Here is a 25,345-nt window from a genome sequence, read left to right as displayed (position 1 = left end):
ACCTCCCGCTAATCATTTCATGGGCTCGCACCTGTTGATAGGTATTTTATCAGTGGAATAACATTCACTCGCGTGTATTTCTCCACCCCTTTCTTTTAGCAAAGGAAGACTCCGATTTCTTGCCTTTTGGTTTAATCATTTTTTCCCCATTTACTTGGAACCTGTCTCATCACGCAATCAAGGCCTGCGCCTTGTTCGCCTTTTCTCCGATTCCCACTTGTGCCCTCACACTTTTCTAGAGCGTGAACTTTTCCTGCCACCGTGCTTGTACTCATACTGAATGCACTTGGAAAAGAACATGCGCTACTCGAGCCTGTTAGCTGGCCGGAAAGCATCTTCTCCCACCTCCCCCGTTGCTATTTTTCTTTTGAAATGTCTTGGATGGATTAATGATTTCTGTTGTCTAAAAAAGCCTTCCCCCACTTTTCCGCGACGGCGGTTTGTGCAGCTTTCCCTTGGAGAATCGCGGGCTAGTGCACAGGATAGAATGGGGTCTGAATAATTACAACACGTGTAAACTGTGCCCCAAATCTTGCTAGGACGGATCCAACCGCGTGGCTAAGGGCAGAATGCTGGGTAGCCTTTTTTCCTGGCAGGTCCCACGCGTGATCTCTGTAAATTCTTGCTCTGCACCTAGAGCTTAGCAAGTCCCGCTTATCTTAGACCGAAGCGTCTTGATTTTTCTTCATTAAGAAATGCAAGTCACTGTCTCCGAAAACTGCTTGTTTCCCCTTTTTACCACCAGTGCAATCTTAGCGGCGATTAAAAGTAGAGCCGTGAAGAAGCGACTTAGTTAGAAGACCGCGGTGTAGTTGTCAGATGTTTCACAAAATATTTCCCTTCCAAGAGGCTCTTAAAAGGCAAGGATCTCTCCCCGCCCCACCGCCACCTTTGGCTGTGCTTCAATTTTTTCACTTCCCTACCGGCTGACAGCGGCCAGAATATGCTTCCTCTTTTATCTTCAAAGTTGAGCACAGCTCTTAAATAATCACTATATTTTGGCTGGAATGCCTTCCTGGTTTTTTTTTTAAAGCAGTGGCTAAAGTGAGAAACAAGGAAATGTTCAATTCCATTTCTTCAGGATTTTTGTACTCCAAACAGCTGTCCTGTAAGATTCAGCATCAAATCATTTTGATTATTGTTTCTGACTGCACCTGTCATTATTCCTAACAGTAACTCCTTCATAGAGTCATAACCAAATCTTTTACCAAAATTGAGTCGATGGAGAATTACCAGAAATACTTGAATAATATAAGGAAGAAAAACTTGGATCCATAAGAGTTTGCTTTTTGCCAAAGTTTTGTAAAGCATTTCACAATATAAAATAAATTCTTGATCTATTTGTAGAAATGGTCTTTCAAAATCAAATATTCAATTAGTTTTGCTTTTAATTAGAATTAACGATAAATGTTTTCTGGCAATATTATTATTTACTTGATTTGATAACAATGAAGTATCTCACAAAATTACTTTGCCTCAAATGTCTTAAAGGGAGAACTTAATATTCCAATTAGTAGGCTTTAATAGCATGGTTGCTTTAAACATCTGATATTCCATCCAGTTTGCATAAAAACCATTTTTGTAAACTCAGCAATCCAAATGCTAACTATCTCCAGTCAGCAAGTTCTAGCTTATCTGTTTAGTCTGTTTTATAATGTAAATGTTTGTGTTCTTTGACTTTTTTACAGGCTTTAATTACCAGTCACATTCTCCTGGGCCTACAGATCTTTTCTTATTGTTTTTGCTAAGGCCTTACTAGAAATTTTTCACCATGTAATAAACATGGTGAGTTTAACAAATATGCTCAGTACTTTTAAGGCAGGAAAATGTGTTTGAGATCTTTTAAAGCTATAACACTCATATTAAGAAACATGCACAGTATTAATATTTTCTAGAATATTGTTCATTTATTGCAAATATTGTGCTGAATTTTCTTAGTTTAACTGTTTTTCACCACTGAAAATATAAATTATTGTAACTTAAGGAATACTCCTGAAAAACCCGATGTCATGTTGTCTAATATATCTTGAATTCTTTATGCTAGAAATGTCTAAAAGTTTCAGCCAGAAAAGCTCCAAATCTAATCTTAGCAACAATAATTTATTCATATTGCGGGCCCAATTAGCAAAAGAAAGCAAAGGACCATACAAGTTGACAACATGCAGAAGAGACCTTCATCCTGCAGGGGATAGGCAATGGCTAAAATGATGATGGTGGTGATGAATTTATTAAATATATATGCTGCCTGACTCCTGGCCATTCTGTGCAGCTTACAGATTTTCTTGCATATTTGGATTACTCAGAAGTTTTTGAATATTTAATATTTATTAGATGAGGATGAGGATAGAAATAAAACTTTAAATAATGAATTAAGGAGGTAGCATGAATTTTTTTTCATTTCTGTACATTTAACCTTAGAATGACTGAGTTTACACACTACATTCAGATAGAGTTGACCAAAGGATTATAACATCCTTAGATAGCCTTCAATCCTAAATAAGACTTCTCATTTCTCCCAACCAGAATGGTCATTCTGATTACTGTACAGCTCCCATCATTTGAAATAAACAATTTTGAATTTGTCCTGGGATTTTTCTGCCATTAATTTCCCCTTAAAACATTTGTCTGATTCTTTTAAATTTTACACTGCTATTTTATTACCCCAAATACGTTAAAAAGGAAGACAAGAGTAGTAGCAGGCGAATGTGAAAAAATAGATTGTGGCTTTCAGTTGATGCAGGAAGAGAAAATATTTCTAAAACTGCTCTGAATCAGCAGGAGTCATCTACATTTAATAAATTATGGTTGGTCCCATAGTCAACCAGATGTTTAGACTGCATTTGGCATTTTTGCCACCTATTGACGGCTTCTGAAGAACTCAGAATAGGCAGGTGTTTTTGTTCAATAATATTAAAGGTATTGTCCCAGGATGTAAGCTATTCCATTGACTAATAGTGATTTTGTCAATACTAATGGTGTTCAAGTAGTGCTATGGATATTTTTGGATTGCACCCAAGGTGCCTATAACCATTGGGGCTATCTTTGGTTTCCTTTGCCACCTCTATTTGCAGGTCTTTGAGTTTTGTAATTTCCAATGTCTTAGTTCTAATTATTTATGTTATACCAAATTACACTGATTTTGAATGAGCTTCAGTTCAGTGAAATTTGTCACAATTCAGAGAAATATAAATGGAAAAAAAAAGTGAATGAACTAAGCTATTAGTACTTAGTGCTCATGTACAACTGTGATAAAGTTAAACTCTCAGAAGTAACAATGGTATAATAGAACACTCTGAAAGAGAAAAATAACAAAAGTAAAAACTAAAGTTCTGCATAATTGGAAGGCATATGGCTGGATACCATATAGAATAAATTACAAAAGTGGTTATGTAAGTTCAATAATAAGATGGTTATTGTTATAGAAAGTTATGCATAAGACTATTTATAATCGAGCATAAATGAAAATGCAAACTTTCTCTATCACAGCTAAAGGAAATATAGAGTGAAATCACCAGAGCTACAGTTTGATAAAACTTTTTTCATTAACACATTATGTAAGTAAGCATCTTATGTAAGCAAGTTTGACAATCTCCTTATAACAACTCACTGCCGTTGATGTGATGCAAGTACTACATTGTTAATAGTAAAAAAATCTTTAAAGTTGTTATTCTTCTTGCCTTATAGAACAGGGTAATGTACTTTCAAACGGTCTAAGCATTCTCATTCATTAGGATTTTTAAACCATGGATAGGTGGGTATGTCTTAGAGTATGACTCATTCACAGCAGTAAACCATGATGGTTGGAACTATATATCATGCTTAGGCAAAAGCAAACAAAACATTAAATGATAGTATTGTGTGAGCATCTAGCCTTTATTTAGTTTGGAAACGAGTCAGAATGATTTGCAGAGTTGTTTCAGAAGATCCAAGTATAGTGATAAAAAGTGTATGGGAAATAAAGTGAGTGTCTGAATGTCATGAAGTGATAGTTCTGATTGCAATTTATGATCTTGCCTGAAAATGTTTGGAAGTTCCTTTGATTATTAGTCAGGAAACAAAAAGAAAAATGCAATAGTGTTATCTTCTTTGCATCTGTCAATGTTCAAAACCAATTTCTTTTATATGAATGTGGGCTTCACCTTGCTTAGAAGAAACTAATTGAAAATCAGGGGTTTTACTCTATATGTACTTCAGATGTGGTTCCAACTCAGTAATTACATAGTAAGGGTATTTATTTATTTGAAACAATTTGTTTACATTAACTTATATAAATGGAGACTACACAATAAGGATGCTTCTTTCTTGAGCTATATCCAGTATGCAGTGCTATCTGCTGAATCAAAAAACAATAATGTGTTAATATATTGATTGTAGCTCCAAGTCTTTTCAGGATGCAGCTTGTGTAATTTGAATAATTTCTTTCTTGCTGGTTTTGTACATTCTCCAACCATTTATGTGCAGCATTTGCACACAACTTGTTAGTGTTTTTTTTTTCTTTTGTTGGTCTCATTGAAGTTAGTTTATGTGTGAGATCCCTTTTATCACTGCAGAATCATAACTGTTTGGGATTACTGTACTCTTTCTATTCTGCTAAATTAGCATATGCATTTGTTGTTTATTTTTAATAAACGGCATTTATTTTTGTAGTAGAATGAATCAAGTTTTAGTCTAGAGTGCCATTGAAATATATGGCAGGGCTCCCATGCTATACTTAGCATTTACGTGATTTGTTTGTTTTTGGCTTTGTGTGATGTGCACACCCACCAATTATGACTTAATAATAAGTATGAAATGAGCTACTTGACTGATTCAACAAACTGGTATAAAAATTAACTCACTGTATCTGTGAATATAATCATGAAATGTGAGGCATAACTTAAACCACATTTCACCTGGCCCAAAATGAACTTTGCTTAGTTGATTTCTCCTGCATCTCTATATATTTATTTTGTGCAAAGTGGTTCTAATTCATTTTCATTTTTTAACACTCAAATTATTTAAAAGAAACTTAGTATTTTTTCATTTACTTTTTTAGGTGGTTGCATTAGGAGATGTCCCTGATGGGACTTTGGTCACAGTTATGGCTGGAAATGATGAAAACTACTCTGCAGAACTCAGAAATGCTACTGCTGCCATGAAGAATCAAGTAGCAAGATTCAACGATCTAAGATTTGTCGGCAGAAGTGGAAGAGGTATGAAGTTTTTTATAGTTTAAAAATAAAATGTTAGCTTTAAAAAAATATTGAGACCCTCTATTCGTGGAGCCCTTTGTTGCAGGTATCAAGTCACAATATTTTTTTTTTGTCATTTCTTTTCAGTACAATTTTGAGGATTTCAGCATGTACGAGGCTGATAGAATTATTGCAGATTAATGTAGCATATTCATCATTTCCACATTTCAAAATATGTATGCAGCAAAGGTGACTAGCCAGAATGCATAATAAAAGGTTGGCAGTTAAAATATGGCGATATCTAAAAATATAATTCCTGCTCTTTGGAACATCTTGCCTCTCCGGATGGAGGTTGGCTCCAACCCGCCTGACCTTCTGCAAGAGCTTAAAATCCTGGCTCTGCCAGTTTTCATATGCCTCTAACGGATGGGTTTCACATGAGTGTTTTGATACATTAATAACAGATCCAACCTCCCTGCTTCTCAATTTACTCCCTTTCTCCCCATTTTTAAATTGGGGCTCAGTAATTGGATCTTTATTTTATTTATGTCTTTTAGGCTTTGTATATTTTTATCTTTTTAATATTTTAATCTGCCCAGAGTTACCCTGTGGTAAGATGGGCAGCGAATAAATTTTACAAATAAATGAATAAATTTTGTTTTATTATTATAGATACATCTGAGTCATTCCAAGGGTATGAGGGTGAAAGTATATATAATGGTAGATTGGCAACTTATCTTACATTTGTTGATTTAGATACATTAGCGTTGATTTCTATGGATCCTGTTCCCTAATACACATACAAGATTAATGCACAATCTTGAGCCTGGATTCAGATTTAGAAAAAATAATTGAATAAATGGGACTTATTTTAGTAATCATTAACTTGTTTCAGTCAATCTCGCCTAGCTAATAATAATAATAATAATAATAATAATAATAATAATAATAATAATAATAAATTTGGATTTATTAGCCGCTCCCTTTCCGGGCAGGACTCGGGGCAGCTAAAGCAATGCCCAGTTATTACCCTTGTATTCTATATTATATTTATTTATATTATTTTGTCTGTGAATATATATACAAAAGAAATGAAATTAACAATGTAGGTTTCCTCTCTGATAAATCATTGGGCTGCTGTATTTGTTTTGAAAAAGGTGACATTTGAGTAGTTTACAAAGTAGTTTAAAAGTTTTTCTTGTTTATCTTGTATTTGGAATTAATAGCACAGTTGAAATTGATTTGATTCATTTTAAATATAATCTAGCTTTTTTGTGGGTATTTTATTTTTAATGCCTTTTCCCCTTATATACAATGTTTTTATTACTATAAATTATGTCCATGATTGAATTGGGACAGTATGAATGTGTTTAATAAATGAATCAATTAAGCAATCAAGACAAACCCCCTTCTCAGTGTCCAAATCCAAATAAAGTATGTGTGACAGATGTCTGTCTAGGTTCTGCTTGAACATATTCAATGAAGTCTACCACTTTTTGAGGTAATTGGTTCCAATATTGAACCTTTTTATTGTCACTATCTATTTTTCCAACATTCAGTAGAATTTCTTCTTATAACCACTACAAATTATCTTGGACAAGTTTACACATACCACTAAACTATAATAACAATTCTTAAATTGGATCTGGAGGATATGCAAACTCAGACATTAGTACATAATGTTATATATAAACTAGGTCACTTTGGTTCCGTGTGGTAGAGAAGCAAGTATACAACCCACCAAATGTAGTAAGTAATATAAAATCAATTTTGACAGCTTATCCTATATTAAGAACCATTTTCTCCTAAAATAAGTGACAAAATCAAGTCACTAAGATTGAAGTAAGAAATAGTTTATGTTCAGTATGTACAGTGATGGTAGAAACCCAGTTTGATACAGTGATCAATATGTGGGATTTGGGCCAGCCATATTCTCACAGCCTAGGAAGAAGGCAGTGGCAAACCAATTCTGAAAATGTTGCCAAGAAACTGCATGGATGTATTTGAATAGTTACCAGGTTTTATAGTTGACTTGTAGATACAGGGAGTCCTCGACCTATGACCACAATTGTGCCCAAAATTTATGTTGTTAAGTGAGACATTTGTTAAATGAGTTTTGCCCCATTTTACGACCTTTCTTGTTACAGTTGTTAAATGAATCATTGCAGTTGTTAAATTAGTTACACGGTTGTTAAGTGAATCTGGGTTCCCCATTAACTTTGCTTGGCAGAAAGTCGCAAAAGGTGAGCACATGACCCTGCAGGGACTCTGCAGTCATCACAATATGAACAAGTTACCAAGCATCTGAATTTTGATCATATCACCATGGAGATGTTCCAAAGGTTGTAATTGTGAACAATGATTATAAGCCACTAAATGAACTGTTGTAAGTTGAGGACTACCTGTACTGCTTCTGTCTCCATTGAAAAACATTTTGTTGTTGAATGCATCACTTTTATCTCAGACTAGAGAAACCAGAACTGCATATACAGTATGACTAAAAGAAAAGGAAAGGAAAAATATAGCTACACATAAAAGTTAGGAGACTAGATAGCTAGGCTATTCATGCTTCTTGCTAATGAAACTCATTTGATCACATTGGGATTAGCCCTCTGAGTTTTCTATAGCTCACTTTTTCAAGTGGTTTCATTTTTGATACACTTTCCTCCAATATTTCTTTTCTGAAATGCACTTGTTGCCTTTTACCTTGATATGCAGAAGCTGAGGGCTTTTAAATCTGGCTGCCTTTGTGAGATAATTGCTGGGAAGAAATTTCTGCAATTGGTACTGTAGCTTGGTGAGGCTAACAAATAATAATAATAGGGTAAAGCAGACAAAATTGTATCCATTTACTGAAAACACAAGTGATGCTGTAATGTATAAAAGGATCAGTCATTAAACGTATTTACTTGTATGAAAGGCTGCACTTTCTCAGTAAATGGAATTCTCATTATGATTCAGAGTATTTAGAAAACATTTTGAAGATTTAAATGTAGAGCTGGCAAAGTGTTTGATAAGCTAATAAAAGTAGGCCTGTGCTTTGATAGTTGATTCTGCAATGTTAAACTAGAAATCATAGTCTGTACAATTGCTAACTTCAGAATGCCAGCCAATAGGACTTGCTCAGATGAAAATGAAAAAAATATATATCCTAATTCATTTCAGTAGCTCTTATACTGATTGCTTAAGTACAAAAGCATGCATTCAAATAAAGATTGACTGTACTTGTCAACAGAAGTTTAAAGAAAGGATAATCTTGGGGAACAGTTCATTATTACTATTCAGTTTGAAAGTTTAATTTCCATGGACGTTACCAATTTTGAGTGAGTGAGTAATATATGCTTTTGTTTATTCATACAGTTCTGAACTATTTCCCAAAGGTGTGGTTGTTTGCATTAGACTGCATGGTTTCTGGTATTCTTTTATTGCATTGGCTTAAAGTGTCAAGATCAGGTAGCTGCAACAAAGGTCACAAAACTTGAAAATTAACTCCTGGTAGAAACGTCTGATGCTTCTTTAAACATAATGCTAGTACTTAAAAAAATGATAATATGAATAAACCATATTAAGTACATGGTCCAAAATGTGACCAAAACAATTAAGCTTGGTAATAGACTAGTTTAGTGCTGTGGTACTATTTTTATATTAGATATTCTCTGGTTTGTTTTTTTTCAATGTCCGCTTTAAAGGTGATAATTTTCATGCAGCAGATCTTTCACCTGAATTTTTCTTAGACATTGTGAATATTCCCTTTTTTATATATCAACATGGAATGGAGTTATTCTATTTGCTTTAAACTGCTTTTACATAAAATGCAAGGGAGTGAAAGCAAGCAATTCCATAGATAGGGATGCTGCTGGCATGCAAGCTGCCCTTGTGTATAAATTTAATTTAATTTATTTTTTTTGAAATGTTTTTGCTGTGCCAAAGTGCACTGAACTATCATTATAAACATTGGATTTTTTTAAACTTTGCTATTGGCATCCTCCTTCATATGGTGCCCCCGGTGGTGCACAGTTTACACAAAAGATTGCAACAGCCCAACACTTATGCTATTCATTAATATGTTTCTCATTAGCAATTTCATTAAAACTTAATTATATGTTATTTCCTTCTCAAAGGTAGATACATACAGAATAATGTATATGCTTGAAAGTTTAAATCCCTCTGTTCGATTAGCTTTGAAAACTAAAAATATCTTTTATAGCCTAACATAGAAATATCTAGAAATAAATAAATTTAGGTGAATGGAACAGAGTGCTAAATACCTGTGAATAAGACTGCAGTTTTAACAGTATAGTTTGTTTTCACTTCTTTCAAAGTAAGAAAAAGAAATATAGATACATGTAGCAGGGGCGTGCATAAGCGCACCCGTGTGCCTAACATCCCTGTCCTACTGTCCCCCATTTATTTGTATCCATTTCCTGTGTTCTTATTCATGTTTATTCTTATTCCTGTTATCTTGCACATGAGTGACAAACTAAAATAAATAAATAAATAAATAGTTTACACCAAATCATTCACTGCTTTTTTCCATGCTTTTTGATTCTTACAAGCATGCTTGTTTTGATCATATTTTGTTCGTATCCATATCTGGCTTTTTTACACTTCTCACCTCAATCTTTTTTATTAACTTCATCCAAAATACCTCTGTGTTCTCCTTCGCCTCAACCACACTCTCCCTTGAACAATTTGTTTTGTAATTCAATCTTCATTCAACATTTTATGTCACTAAATCATTTTGACTCACAGTATGTCTTCAGTGCTGGTCGCTCAGTTTTCAATTCAACTGCTTTCATTCAGTATACACTCATTCTTGACCCTGTCTCATCTTGTCTTATCTCATACATTATTTGAATACCCCAGTCCACCCACATCTAACTTCCTTTTGTTTTTCAAGGCATACAACAAAGTGGACTGTTAGCTATTTTTACTTTTCCCCCCACAAGCATTGAATATTCTTGCAGAAACATACCAACCACCACTTTTGTTCCAGCATTTCAACTTTTTAAAATTTCTTCATATATTTTCCCATCTTTACTAACTTTTCAGTAATTATCTCCTTGTTCTAGTTTTTTTTTTTTTTTTTTTTGCTATTTATGTAGGCATATTTTGCAAATCAGATCCAAAGGGGATAAATGTTCTGTAGAGAAAGCACGGGCACCCCTGTTTCACCTCTTAGTACATATTTAAAGAAATTAGACCCTTTCCTGGCTCACATGAAAGAGAGTCATTGTACACTGTTGCTAATTCCTTAATTCAAACCTGTATTTTTCTGGGAGCACCCAACTATCCTGTGAAACTAGAAAAAGGCATGGTTTCTTTAAGGAGATACCAACAATTACAGGAAGTATGTCCTCTCTAAAGCATGATCCTCACAAAGCAGCCTTTGTTTACTAATCTGAATTGCTGTGCTCTTTACATTTACTGTATGTATTACTTGCAATTATTTACTTGATTTTCATTGTCAAAATAGTCACCTTGACCATCAATACTTTCTGTTTGTTTGTTTGTTTGTTTGTTTAATTTTTAGGCAGCACATATTATCTGAAGGAAACTTAGGGTAGAGTTTCCTTATTGTTGCATTTTACAGTCTGTTTCACATTTACTGTTAACACCTTAGCACAGGTGTCCAAACTTGGGAACTTTAAGACTTGTGGACTTCAACTCCCAGAATTCCCCAGCCAGGCTGGCTGGGGAATTCTGGGAGTTGAAGTCCACAAGTCTTAAAGTTCCCAAGTTTGGACACCCCTGCCTTAGCATGTCTGTGCGCACCAGTGGTGGGTTGCAGTGGTACACCCCGGTAGAGGCGTACTGGAGCCTGGCCGGAGCACCGGGTACTGTTCTGGTATGGTGCTCTGGAGGGTCCACTCTCCTGCCCGTGCTCCTTACCTGTCTTTAAACCCTTTGGCGCTTCCGCACATGCACATGGTGCATACAGCGCCTGCACATGGCCCGTACAGCGCCTGCGCGATGCTCTGCCGAGCAGCTGGAGCATTGCGGAGGCTTGCAGAGGCATTGCTGGATGGTAAGACACATGTGCGCGCCATGCATGTTCATGTAGAGGACCCCGGGCCGGAACCCACCACTGGTGTGCACACACATACAAACACACACTTATAGATTCACATCCCCAGTAATCACACCTTTAAAATTGTTACAAGCATCTTTAAGTGAAATTAAAATGAAGCATAATCTCTGTGTTGTCTAATTACCTATGTATTATACACTGATTATTATGATTAGCAACCCCAGTATAAAGGAAAGTTGTAGAATGTGGATAAAATGCCTATTTGGGTAGAAAACATTTTATGTTGTTTCTTGTAGCATAATTCAAAGATGTGATAGGCCTGGCTTTAGGTAATTAATATTGTGGATTTTAGCTTTTGAAGCTTGTGAGTACATGTTAAGGGAAGGAGAATGAAATGTTCATATTCCCACTATAATTTTGGGAGAAAGGGTCAATCACTAGGGATTAATATGGAACACTTCATAGATATTCTTCAATTGTAACATCTCACATTATACATTTATGGTTTTTCTCCTAAAGAAGGAATTTGTATATGTGTATATGTTTTTACTATAGTATCTTTAATATATTTCCAGTCACCTTATGGAAAGTGAAATATATTGAACCCACTGTTTTTCTTTAGTTAGGTAGCAGTGGTGGGTTTCCATTTTTTTTACTACCGGTTCGCTCGAGCGCTCACTTGCACATGTGGACAATGCTTCTACACAGAAGAGTCCGGGCAGGTAGGCGGAGCCCCCCACCGCCATCACTACCGGTTCGTACACGTTCTGTCCTCTGATAGTATGTTGGACAAGAGTATTGAGTAAAATGAATATGATGAGAAATATGAACTTCAGGAATATCTTTTATTGCTATATTAAAATGGATGATTATACTCGAAAGCTCTAATGAAGTAAAAAAAAACCACCCCACATCCTGTATATGACATGAATATGCTTGAATAAAACATGCTGAATTGACTGTGCTCAGTATTTGGCTGAATTTGACAATTTAAATATCTATTAGGTGTTTACAGCCAAAAGGTATTGGACCATTTCCAGAATTGAGTACTTTTCTTCGTACATGGTTTTAAAACTTTACATGCGGTATGCATCATAATTGTTTGACATAGTCAAACATAGTAATGTATATTTGAGTCTTATTGAAAAAAAATTAAATCCATTTCTATGATCTGATGTTGTCTCACAATCATATTATGTCAGTTCTTTGTCATATTCCTCAATCTATTTCCAGAACCAATTAAAATAACTAGTATTAACCTTTCAAGCCCTAAACGTATTAAAAGTTTGAAGGCGAGTCTACCTGAAAGCACCCACTATTATATTTGCATATATAGATCAGGAGGTTGTTTTCTGAAGCTTATTTCATTTCCTTCCTGTATTTCATAGTTTTAATCTTCAGTTTGTCAAACATTCCAGGAAATTTGCATGATACAATTGTACATTTGTAAACAGCAGTCTGCATCTATAGCAGGGTTGGGTTGCTGCCAGCATTACAGCCGGTTCACAACCCCGATGTGCCAGACGCACTCTGCACGGACATGCAAAATTCAATGTAAATTATTCTGCATCCATGCACAGAACAATTTACAGTGAACTGCGCATGCACAGTCACTAAAATCCAAAACAGAAATGGCCAAGCAGCAGCGAGGGAACCGGTTTGGGGGCGTGGCAGGCCTGGGTTGCCCCCGGTTCTGCGACCCAAGTCTGAATTTCACTACTGGTTTGACCGAACCGGGCCGAATCGGCAGCAACCCACCTCTGATCTATAGTAGATCATGCTTCTCACAGTAAAATAGGATGTCTGCTTTATGCAGTTATAGTTCCATATTTGAATATGTGCTATTGTGTTGACCTAAACAGTTATAATTATGCCATTGCACACAGTTAGTACGCCTGTTCATTTAGAGATTCTGCCCATTGATTTTCTCCACACTTTGAGTTTGCACAACAATTCAGAATCTTTTAAAACTTAATCTTGCTTGAAAGAGTAGTGAGTTACTATATATTCCTTAATAAGCCCTGCTGTGCTTCTCCTGCTGGAGAAAATAGAAGCTGCAGAAGTACCATTAATTGTTCATTGCCACATATAAATCTGTTTGTTGTCCTTCCCTAAGGCAAAATTAGATTCCTTAGATTATACTTGCCATCCAAAGTTTTTGATTTGTTTTGGACAGAAAAGGCAGGAATTCCAATTTAAAGTAAAAACAAAATCTTAGAAAATACTTCCATTATGTTTGTTACTTATTCCCATTTGCAGCAAAAACCTAATGAGATTGCTTAAGTGCATGCAGCAGTATACTGGCTGTTTGTGCTAAGTCAAAATTCTGACTTAACATAATAGAGAAATGCAACCTGTATTCAGGTCCTGCCCTTGTTACATGTATTTGTCAATCAGTGGGAGTCAATGGTAATGGGACATAATTCCTAATAAAACTATATGGTACGTCTCATGCACATGTTCACCCTTCTTGGGTAATCAGTGTTTGTTAAGTTGACTTTCTACAAAAATCATATTAGTGGCTGCCTTCATAGATAGAAACAAGAGTTCGTAGGGTATAAAATAATCAACTGGGAACTGTAGAGCAGCTAGTTTACCACCCGATGGATTTTTTTTTAAAGAGGCTGATGAGCAATTATCTTTTGTCTTTTTGATAAATGCATAATAATTAAATGAAAAATAAACACAGCTGCAGCCATCTACTTTTTGTTGTTTCATGTCGATTAACTTTTGGTGTGACAGGATAAAACATCTCTGAATCAAACTCTACTCCTACCGAATTTATCAGCAAAGCATTATACTTTCTTCTGCTCCAGAGTAGGAGAATTATTAAAAGTATAGCTGTGTTCAAGTTATAACCTTTGAAGTGTAATGTTACACTCAAATAGGAAGGAAACTTAATGTTTGTAATTACAAAGGTGTGCATATTTTCTTATAAGGCTGCTATGCAATTGTATGGTGTCAGAAATACTTTATATATTATTCATTACATTTGTATACTGCTAGCTACCATTTATGGTCAAAAAGTAGAAAATCATACACTATTTATTATAAATCAATATTATTTATTAAACCCAGTTATACGGTCATCTAATCTTACAATCTAGGACAGTGTGCATAAATAAAAAATTAATAACCACAAAGAAACCATTAAAAGTCAAGAAAACATCAAAAATAAAACCTTACTCCCAATGCAACTTCATAAAACCTAAAAGCAATAAATATAGAATCTCCCAAAATAGCACCTTGGGGAAAAACAGCATCTTAAGAGCCTTCTGAAAGGCAGGTAGGGTTGGAGCCATCGGGATTTCAGGAATCGTATTCCAGAGAGCAGGTGTAACGATAGAGAAGGCGCATCTCCCGCCAGATGACATTGCTTGAATGACAAGATTGGAGCATACCCACTGTGTCAGAGCTTATTGGCTGGGTGAAGTAATCAGAGAGAGGCAGTGTTGCAAATAACCCAGGTCCTATAACTTGAAGTGATTTATAGGCAACTTTAAATTGCATCCAGAAGCATGTTGGTAAACAGTGCAGTTCATGGAGCAGCATTATTATATGAGCGCACTGAGATATGCCATAATTACTCCACAGTACCAACAACCCAAGACCAACAATTAAGAACAACTGTATACAAAGCCAGAATTTAGAAGACATCAACAGACAGAAGATGTAGCCTTTGCAAAGAAGCTGAAGAAATAGTGGATCACCTAGTTAGCTGTTGCAAGATCCTATAGACTACATGTGTCAAACTTGATCACGTCACATGACGTCACATGACATATCATGATGTTTTTTGCATTTGCAAAGTCGTGGTGGGAGTGGCCTGCATGTGATGCATCTGGCCCACAGGCCGCCAGTTTGACACCTCTGACATAGACTGACTACAAGCTACAACATGAGAAAATGGCAACAAGATCTACAAGAAATACCATTTCTCTGCAAGCAACAAATGGTGGGACAACCAAATAGACAAGGTAAACAAACTAAAGTGCTCTGGAAATTTAAGCAGACAAGCACCTGAAGATAGTTGAATTGAATAAAAAAGTCTGGAATACAAAAGTACAAAAAACTCCAAATAGAGGTAAAATGAGCAGCTTTACTTGGAACAGCTTACATCTTGCAGAATATCTTTAACATCATCTGCCTGTCTCAGATCCTTGTCCAGAATTCAATAGTGGATAAAAATGCCATAGCCACTCTAAACATTTAGCTGACTCTGCAACCAATCATCATCATCATCATCATCATCATCATCATCATCCTGTTTCTGGTAAGTATTTAACAGCATCAGTTTCTAGACCAGCTGTAGCTTCTGAGTGGTCTTTAGTGTAATATAGTTTAGTGTAGCATTGTAATAAATCAGACAAATGGGTGACTAAGGTAAGAGTGATTATGATTAAAACTTCCTAGAACAGGAATAGGTACAGTTGGAGATGGAATTGTGAAAAGGATCTCCAAGTCACAGTTACTATGTGCTCTTCAAATAGCAGTCATGAATATAAGAGGACCCTCAAATTGCATATTAGATCTGACTAGAATAGTAACAGCTCATCCAAAATTAAAGATGGAAATTCAGTGGACCTCAATAGCCACCAAATCTGTACCCACTCAGTCTTGCTAGTTGAGTTTGAGTCTATTATATAGCATCCAGATCCTCCAGATACCAACATAGTGTTTCAACAACACTGCTATAATGGCAAGGGTTGTGATGTATAACTGAGTATCACTGGCATACTATGGCTAACCTGTACTGACCAGTGACTTCACTCAGTGACTTCATTTAATCAGGAAGAAAGAGACATCGACATCTTGAAGTATTATATGATCAGTACAGATTGGAAAGAAAACAGGTTTTATTTGAAAAAAACTGAACATCAAGAATGCTAAAAATAAAAGGAAGGAATATAATGTTGATTTTTATCAAGGTTAAAATGAATATGTTACCTCTGGTAACCCATATTGGATTGATGCTAGCCAAAACTGAATAATTTTAAAGATTTTAAAGATTTGTTTATACATAAGAGATGAGATAATGGGAGAAAGAGATCATTTGCTGTATTTTAAAAGAAGTTGATAAGTTACTAAAATAAAAGAGTGTTACCTGTACTAAATGTTTCATATTTTCTTTAGTTCTAATGAAGGATATCTTAAAATGGGGCAAACATAACTGCCTAGAAAGACAAGTATAACAGAATGGCAAAATTTTAATAGAAATTGTTGATTGGTGTCTAAATGATATACTGTAGCTCAATTAGGCTATTTGAACTGAAAATATAATGCACTACATATGAAATCTCTGCCGCCATGGAAATATTTCATTATTTAAATTTGATCCAAAAAGATAGCCCCATTTCCAAGAAACATCAACAAGAGAAAAACAATAATAGATAAATAGAAAGATAAAAAAGATATTTTTGTGATAATTTATACATGAATCAGATTACATCAAACAGATATAAGCATGGGCTATGGCACTGCCCTTTTAGAGGACTAAAAGTTGATTAAATCGGTGTTTATTTCCTGTTTCTGCAACAGTAATTTTTGACTCAGGCTGTCCCAGATGCATTTGGGGCAAAATATTTATCATTGGAATATTGAATAGGGATGGGGAGAGGATGCTTGAGCCAATACTTATCCCAAAAATAATATTAATATTAATTTATTTTAATATTATTGTGTTTTTAAAATGCTTTTAATATATATACTGATCCTGTTGTTTATTTCCTAGAGGGCTCTTAAAACATCCAATAAATCAACATTGATAATTAACTTTTTTGTTCTTATCATAAAGTTTTTTGGTTGCTCTCTTTGCCCCATCTACAAATATCATATCAAATGCTGAGTTATTCCCGGTTATTGTAAATCTACCTATGCTTGCAGATTTGTGTTACCTATGATTTACAAGAGTGAACGTGCATACTGCTTTTCAACTCTTTTCTTATTTTGTATTGTTATGAAAACTGCACAACTTAGCAATTTTTAACAGCTGAAGTTACCTTGCTGAATCAAAATATAGCTTGCTTAACCAGTCGGCTTCTTTAGGTCCTACTTTTGATCTATGCTTTGTGTGCCTTCTGAGCTATGCTTTGTGTGTTTTTAGATGAAGTCATTTTGTAAAGCTGATCTGCTGGGGAAAGTAATGTTCTCCTAGAGTCTGTTGTCCTTCTGAAGTTAAAATAGAACTGTTCTGATAAAATAATTAGTATTTTGGCTGCAGAAGTGTCTGAACCATTCCTGCAATACATCACTTCACTTAACTTCTTTGTGCTTCTTAGTCAATTGCAGACACACACACACACACAGAGCTAAGAACACAATGTAACAACCTAATTCTGGTAAACTAACAACCAGTGAAGCTATTTTGTTTAATTCCTGATAATGCCATCAATGTTTATTCAAGAAATGCAAAAAATATTTTATTCACTGTGTCATTTATTGGAGATTAAAAATGCTTTCAGGAGTTTGATATGAAAGAGGCTAAGTATATATGATTTCAACATAAACAATGCATGTTAAATAATCAAAATTATTTTAATTATTTTAACTATATGGAATTTTATATAATTCCACCACCATGCCAAAATGCACTCAGGTGGAGTGGGGACAATTGCATGGTTCAAATAAGTTACTGCATTACTAAAAAGAACACACTGTTGTTGTTGTTAGTTGTGAAGTTTTGTCCAACCCATCCAATACATACATTTGCATAAATTGTTTATGGAATTGTATAATATTTCTTCAGTTGAAATACATACTTCTCCAAATTTGGGAAAGACTAAACTGCTACCGTGTTTCCCCGAAAATAAGACAGGGTCTTACTTTCTTTTGACCCCCCCCCGAAGAATAAGCGCTTGGCCTTATTTTCCAGGCGGTCTTATTATTTTTGAGGTGCAGGAGGCAGGGAGCGTGGTCACCTCATGGCTGCTGCTGTGTTGCAATATTTTCGGGGAGGGCTTATTTTCGGGGGAGGGCTTATTTTAGTGCATGCGCTCAAAAGCTCAATTGGGCTTATTGTCCAGGGAGGTCTTATTTTCAGGGAAACAGGGTATATAGATAGATACATAAATAGATAGTTGAGAGACAGACAGACAGACAGACAGACAGACAGACAGACAGAAGTTAGATGATAGATAGGTGATAGATATTGTGTATCCCTGAAAATAAGACATTCTTATTTTCTTTTGACCCCCAGAATAAGTGCTTGGCCTTATTTTCAGGGAGGTCTTATTATTTTTGAGGTGCAGGAGGCGGTGAGCATGGTCACCTCATGGCTGCTGCTGTGTTTCAATATTTTCAGGGAGGACCTATTTTCAGGGGAGGGCTTATTTTAGCACATGCATTCAAAAGCCCAATTGGGTTTATTATCCAGGGAGGTCTTATTTTCAGGGAAACAGGGTAGCTTATTTAATTGGGACTCCATCTCTTCTAGAAGCTCATTTCCAGTATAGGATCAACAAGGATCAAAAAGTTGAGAAACAGAGGCTAAAGGTAGGAATAGACTGATATAACTCCAGGGGCTAGGTATGGACAGGCTGTCTGAAGAACAGCTCATTCAGAACCTTCTTTCAAAGATAAATTGCCTGGACTTTTCAGACTAAAACATCCTGCAGCCCTATACACTCAGCCAGGATCTTTTGGCTTTCTGGTATGACCTTACAGGAATGCAGAGTTTTAAAAGTATCCCTCTGGTGAGGAATAAGCTTCCTGCTTTGTCATTCTGACAAAAAGCAACAGGAACTTATGAAAGTACACTTTGACTACTCAGAGATTAAGATCCAGCAACTACTTTTTGTTGGTCAGGAGTATGTAAATCAGGAAGAAAATAAACATCCTCCAACTAGTTCATCAACCCAATCTGTAGCAGTTTCTCAACTTTGGCAACTTTAAAATAGGTAGTCTTCAACTCCCAGAGTTTCCCACCAGCCTACTCATCAGAGAGAAAGACTGTTCGCTGCATCAAACAAAACAAAAATCCCTTGGAAAGTGACCCATAATCATTCTCAGAAAAGGCTTGTTCCAACATGTAGAGCAGAAAGGGACAATTCATGGCCGTCTTGATGTGGCCAACTCACCATGGGATAACTCACCATGGCCAACTTGCCATGGGATAACTCGCCATGGAAATTCATCTCAAGATAACTCAAGACAGGGAGACGTAGAATTGCAGCTCACCCCAGCCTTTAGGACTTTTAACTTGAGAAGGTTAAAACCTAACAAGACAAGGCCTGCTGCAATTCACTTGTCCTTCTCTTGAGTCACCCTGCTTTGAATTGTTCCATGGTGAATTGGCTGTGGCAAGTCAGCTGTGGCAAGTTGTCCTAGATCTCTCTAGATGGTGTCAGATTGGGTAACACTCAGGGACGTGCGGTCAGGGGAGGCAAGAGGCAGAGCCTCACCTCTCTTCATGAAATAATAGTATATAATATTATATATTATATATTATATATATATATATATATATATTTGTTTTCTGAGGTTTTCGCGGGTGTTTGTATGTATGTCTTTGGTTGTTCGGGTTTTCTCCCGCGTAGAATTGGAAGTATCTTCACGACGTTTCGATGAAGTCTCATTCATCATCTTCAGGCTGGTGCTTCCGGCTTGGTGCTTCCAGGAGCAATGTGAGATCTCAGCCGGTTCCTCCTTTTAACTGCCAGTGGGGGTTTGTGCTGATTGGGTGGGAGCTTGGCTGCATTCTGATTGGGTGGAGGTGTATTCTGATTGGTAGGGGGCTTGGCTGTGTTCTGATTGGATGGGAGTTTGGCTGTGCTCTGATTGGATGGGGGCGTGTTCTGTTTGGGTGGGGGCCTGGTTGTGCTTGTGTTAGTCTGAGTTGCAGAGGGATTTGAGCTGGTGAGCTGCTTTACTGTTGTTTGGCTTCGCGTTTGTGGTCGTGCCACATCTCCGTGGTGGGCATCAGTTTGCTTAATGTATGGATCTGAGGGGTTTAAAGTGGCTAATAATGCAGCTGTGGTCTGGCTTCTGGTTTGTGGTCCGGCTTCTGGTTTGTGGTCTTTATCGGTGTGGGTTTGGGCTTGCTTTTTGCGTGGATGTGTGATAGTGACATCCTGTGTGGTTTTCGCGAGTGTGGGTCTGGTATCATTCTTTGTGTTAGGGACTCGTTTGTCAGTGAGGGCGGGTTTCCAAATGGCTGGTAGGCGGGAGGTATCATCTCGTTTATTCATGCTGTGTGGTCGTTTTTCTATCTCAATAGCTTCTCTGATTATTCTGTTGTTAAAGTGTTCAATTTTGGCAATAGTTCTGGTCTTTTTAAAGTCTATATCATGTCCTGTGGCTTTGAGGTGTTGGACCAGGGAAGAAGTTGGTTCCTCCTTTCTGACTGAGTTTTTGTGTTCTTCAATGCGTGCCTTTATTCTTCTGTTGGTTTGTCCGATGTATGTGGTGGTGCAGGTGGTGCATGGGATTTCATATACTCCTTGATTTTCTAACTCTATTTTGTCTTTGGGGTTTCTTAGGATGGTGGATATTTTTCGGTTTGTGTAGAATGCTGTCTTGATGTTGTGTTTGTGGAGGATCTTGCTGATTCTGTCTGTGGTGCCTTTTATGTATGGGAGGAGGGCTTTGCCGTTTTCTTGTTCACTGTCTTGGATTTTAGTGGGGTTTTCTTTTTGGATTAGGTTAGTGATATTGTTTCTTTGGAATCCGTTGGCTGTTAGTACGTTGGTGAGAGTGTGTAGTTCGGTTTTGAGGTGTTGTTCGTCTGCTAAGCGTTTTGTTCTGGAGATGAGTGTCTTGGCTACAGAGTTGATCTGTGCTGGGTGGTGGTGTGAGAGTGCGTGCAAATAGCGGTTTGTGTGTGTTTTCTTCTGGTAGATGGTGTGTCCTAGGGATCCATTGGATTTCTTATAGACTAAGACATCCAGGAAGGGGAGTTGGTTATTGGCTTCTGTTTCCATGGTGAACTGTATTTTGGGGTGTAGGCTGTTGAGGTGTGTGAGGAAGTTGTCCAGTTTATCTTTCCCGTGTGGCCAGATTATGAAGGTGTCGTCTACATATCTGAGCCAGAGTTTGGGTTTGTGATCTGATTTTTCTAGAGCTTGGGTTTCAAAGTGTTCCATGAAGAGGTTAGCAATGACAGGTGAGAGGGGTGATCCCATGGGTGCTCCTTCTATTTGTTTGTATTTTTGTCCATTATAGATGAAGTATGTGTTGGATAGGCAGTGGTTGGTCAGATCTAGGATATGTTTGGGGGGGTTGTATTTATTTTGGATAGCTGTCAGGGCTTCTTTGATTGGTACTTGGGTGAAGAGGGATACAACATCGAAACTCACGAGTAGGTCGCTGGGCTGTAAGTTTTGTTTCTTTATGATCTCTATGAACTGGAATGAGTTTTTTACGTGTGAGGTGATGGATTCTGCATAGGGCTGTAGTTGTTTGGCGAGAAATTTGGCTAGGTTTTGTAGAGGTGAGCCTATGGAGCTGACTATGGGTCTGAGTGGGGTTCCTTCTTTGTGTATCTTGGGGAGACCATAGAGCTTAGGGCATCTGGATGATTTTTCTCTGGGAATGATTCTTTGCTGAATCTCTTCGCTGATGGGGGAGGCTTTTATTTTGGATCTGGTGGTTTTTTCTAAGTAGGTGGTGGGATCCGTGCTTAGGGGTTTGTAAGTGGAGTCTTGGAGTAGGTTGGTTAATTTGGTTTGGTAGTCAGATGTGTTCATGACCACCGTGGAGTTCCCCTTGTCTGCTGGAAGGATTATTATGCTAGTGTCTTCTTTTAGGTTAAGTAGTGCTGTCTGTTCCTCTTTGGGTAAGTTGCTTTTGGGGGGCTTGCTGGTGCAGAGGATGTTGGTAATTTCGAGTCTGATTCTGTTAGCGTCATCGGGGTTGATTTTGGTCAGGCTGGTTTCAACTCCGCATATAATGGTTTCAGTGGGGATGTGTTTGGGAGCGACTGCAAAGTTGAATCCTCTGGCAAGGACATTGGTTTCAGCTTTGGTGAGGATCTTATCTGAGATGTTATGCACTGTTTGTTTCATGTGTGGCTGTGAGGGGGGAGGGGTTTGTTTCTGGCGTTCTTTTAGTCTTCGGAGTTTATTGGTATGTGTGTCTGTCTTGAGGGTGGTCTGTGTTTCGGCTCTCCAGGTGGCGAGTTGTTTGGATTTGTCCCAAAGTGTGGGATGGATCTTGTTGCTGAGTTTGAGGTGAAGTGTAAGGAGATTTTTGTTGATTCGGTCTAGGTGGAATCTTTTTGTGTGAAGTTCATTTCTGATTAGGGCCATTTCTGTTCTTTTCAGGATGCGTTTGGTGGCTGTAGAGTTGGAGTGGAATTTTAATTGGAAGCATGTGGGGGTTAAATTTTGATCTCGGCAGTTGCGTAGGAATGTGAGGTCACATAAAATGGAAGCTCTTTGGACTTCGAGTTTTTCGTAGGTCCTGGTCAGATGGTGGATTTCCTCCCCGTAGAGGTACGATATTTGTTTTCTGAGGTTTTCGCGGGTGTTTGTATGTATGTCTTTGGTTGTTCGGGTTTTCTCCCGCGTAGAATTGGAAGTATCTTCACGACGTTTCGATGAAGTCTCATTCATCATCTTCAGGCTGGTGCTTCCGGCTTGGTGCTTCCAGGAGCAATGTGAGATCTCAGCCGGTTCCTCCTTTTAACTGCCAGTGGGGGTTTGTGCTGATTGGGTGGGAGCTTGGCTGCATTCTGATTGGGTGGAGGTGTATTCTGATTGGTAGGGGGCTTGGCTGTGTTCTGATTGGATGGGAGTTTGGCTGTGCTCTGATTGGATGGGGGCGTGTTCTGTTTGGGTGGGGGCCTGGTTGTGCTTGTGTTAGTCTGAGTTGCAGAGGGATTTGAGCTGGTGAGCTGCTTTACTGTTGTTTGGCTTCGCGTTTGTGGTCGTGCCACATCTCCGTGGTGGGCATCAGTTTGCTTAATGTATGGATCTGAGGGGTTTAAAGTGGCTAATAATGCAGCTGTGGTCTGGCTTCTGGTTTGTGGTCCGGCTTCTGGTTTGTGGTCTTTATCGGTGTGGGTTTGGGCTTGCTTTTTGCGTGGATGTGTGATAGTGACATCCTGTGTGGTTTTCGCGAGTGTGGGTCTGGTATCATTCTTTGTGTTAGGGACTCGTTTGTCAGTGAGGGCGGGTTTCCAAATGGCTGGTAGGCGGGAGGTATCATCTCGTTTATTCATGCTGTGTGGTCGTTTTTCTATCTCAATAGCTTCTCTGATTATTCTGTTGTTAAAGTGTTCAATTTTGGCAATAGTTCTGGTCTTTTTAAAGTCTATATCATGTCCTGTGGCTTTGAGGTGTTGGACCAGGGAAGAAGTTGGTTCCTCCTTTCTGACTGAGTTTTTGTGTTCTTCAATGCGTGCCTTTATTCTTCTGTTGGTTTGTCCGATGTATGTGGTGGTGCAGGTGGTGCATGGGATTTCATATACTCCTTGATTTTCTAACTCTATTTTGTCTTTGGGGTTTCTTAGGATGGTGGATATTTTTCGGTTTGTGTAGAATGCTGTCTTGATGTTGTGTTTGTGGAGGATCTTGCTGATTCTGTCTGTGGTGCCTTTTATGTATGGGAGGAGGGCTTTGCCGTTTTCTTGTTCACTGTCTTGGATTTTAGTGGGGTTTTCTTTTTGGATTAGGTTAGTGATATTGTTTCTTTGGAATCCGTTGGCTGTTAGTACGTTGGTGAGAGTGTGTAGTTCGGTTTTGAGGTGTTGTTCGTCTGCTAAGCGTTTTGTTCTGGAGATGAGTGTCTTGGCTACAGAGTTGATCTGTGCTGGGTGGTGGTGTGAGAGTGCGTGCAAATAGCGGTTTGTGTGTGTTTTCTTCTGGTAGATGGTGTGTCCTAGGGATCCATTGGATTTCTTATAGACTAAGACATCCAGGAAGGGGAGTTGGTTATTGGCTTCTGTTTCCATGGTGAACTGTATTTTGGGGTGTAGGCTGTTGAGGTGTGTGAGGAAGTTGTCCAGTTTATCTTTCCCGTGTGGCCAGATTATGAAGGTGTCGTCTACATATCTGAGCCAGAGTTTGGGTTTGTGATCTGATTTTTCTAGAGCTTGGGTTTCAAAGTGTTCCATGAAGAGGTTAGCAATGACAGGTGAGAGGGGTGATCCCATGGGTGCTCCTTCTATTTGTTTGTATTTTTGTCCATTATAGATGAAGTATGTGTTGGATAGGCAGTGGTTGGTCAGATCTAGGATATGTTTGGGGGGGTTGTATTTATTTTGGATAGCTGTCAGGGCTTCTTTGATTGGTACTTGGGTGAAGAGGGATACAACATCGAAACTCACGAGTAGGTCGCTGGGCTGTAAGTTTTGTTTCTTTATGATCTCTATGAACTGGAATGAGTTTTTTACGTGTGAGGTGATGGATTCTGCATAGGGCTGTAGTTGTTTGGCGAGAAATTTGGCTAGGTTTTGTAGAGGTGAGCCTATGGAGCTGACTATGGGTCTGAGTGGGGTTCCTTCTTTGTGTATCTTGGGGAGACCATAGAGCTTAGGGCATCTGGATGATTTTTCTCTGGGAATGATTCTTTGCTGAATCTCTTCGCTGATGGGGGAGGCTTTTATTTTGGATCTGGTGGTTTTTTCTAAGTAGGTGGTGGGATCCGTGCTTAGGGGTTTGTAAGTGGAGTCTTGGAGTAGGTTGGTTAATTTGGTTTGGTAGTCAGATGTGTTCATGACCACCGTGGAGTTCCCCTTGTCTGCTGGAAGGATTATTATGCTAGTGTCTTCTTTTAGGTTAAGTAGTGCTGTCTGTTCCTCTTTGGGTAAGTTGCTTTTGGGGGGCTTGCTGGTGCAGAGGATGTTGGTAATTTCGAGTCTGATTCTGTTAGCGTCATCGGGGTTGATTTTGGTCAGGCTGGTTTCAACTCCGCATATAATGGTTTCAGTGGGGATGTGTTTGGGAGCGACTGCAAAGTTGAATCCTCTGGCAAGGACATTGGTTTCAGCTTTGGTGAGGATCTTATCTGAGATGTTATGCACTGTTTGTTTCATGTGTGGCTGTGAGGGGGGAGGGGTTTGTTTCTGGCGTTCTTTTAGTCTTCGGAGTTTATTGGTATGTGTGTCTGTCTTGAGGGTGGTCTGTGTTTCGGCTCTCCAGGTGGCGAGTTGTTTGGATTTGTCCCAAAGTGTGGGATGGATCTTGTTGCTGAGTTTGAGGTGAAG

The 25,345-nt window shown here is 37.9% G+C and overlaps 1 protein-coding gene across 3 annotated transcripts in view; it reads left to right on the top strand.

Annotated features, from left to right (window-relative positions):
- Positions 1-25,345, top strand: part of RUNX1 (RUNX family transcription factor 1) — a 201,347-nt gene that overhangs the window by 103,458 nt on the left and 72,544 nt on the right. For all 3 annotated transcript variants that reach the window (XM_081951300.1, XM_081951301.1, XM_081951302.1), the window contains one exon: positions 5,036-5,192. In XM_081951300.1, the coding sequence (XP_081807426.1) occupies positions 5,036-5,192 (157 nt within the window). The remainder of the gene's footprint in view (positions 1-5,035; positions 5,193-25,345) is intronic.

The sequence above is a fragment of the Natrix helvetica genome (assembly GCF_964273705.1).
Source record: "Natrix helvetica genome assembly, chromosome: 4".
NCBI classification, from domain to species: Eukaryota; Metazoa; Chordata; class Lepidosauria; order Squamata; family Natricidae; genus Natrix; species Natrix helvetica.
The sequence above is the reverse complement of the archived record's forward strand: the minus strand, read 5'-3'. Positions and strand labels throughout refer to the sequence as shown.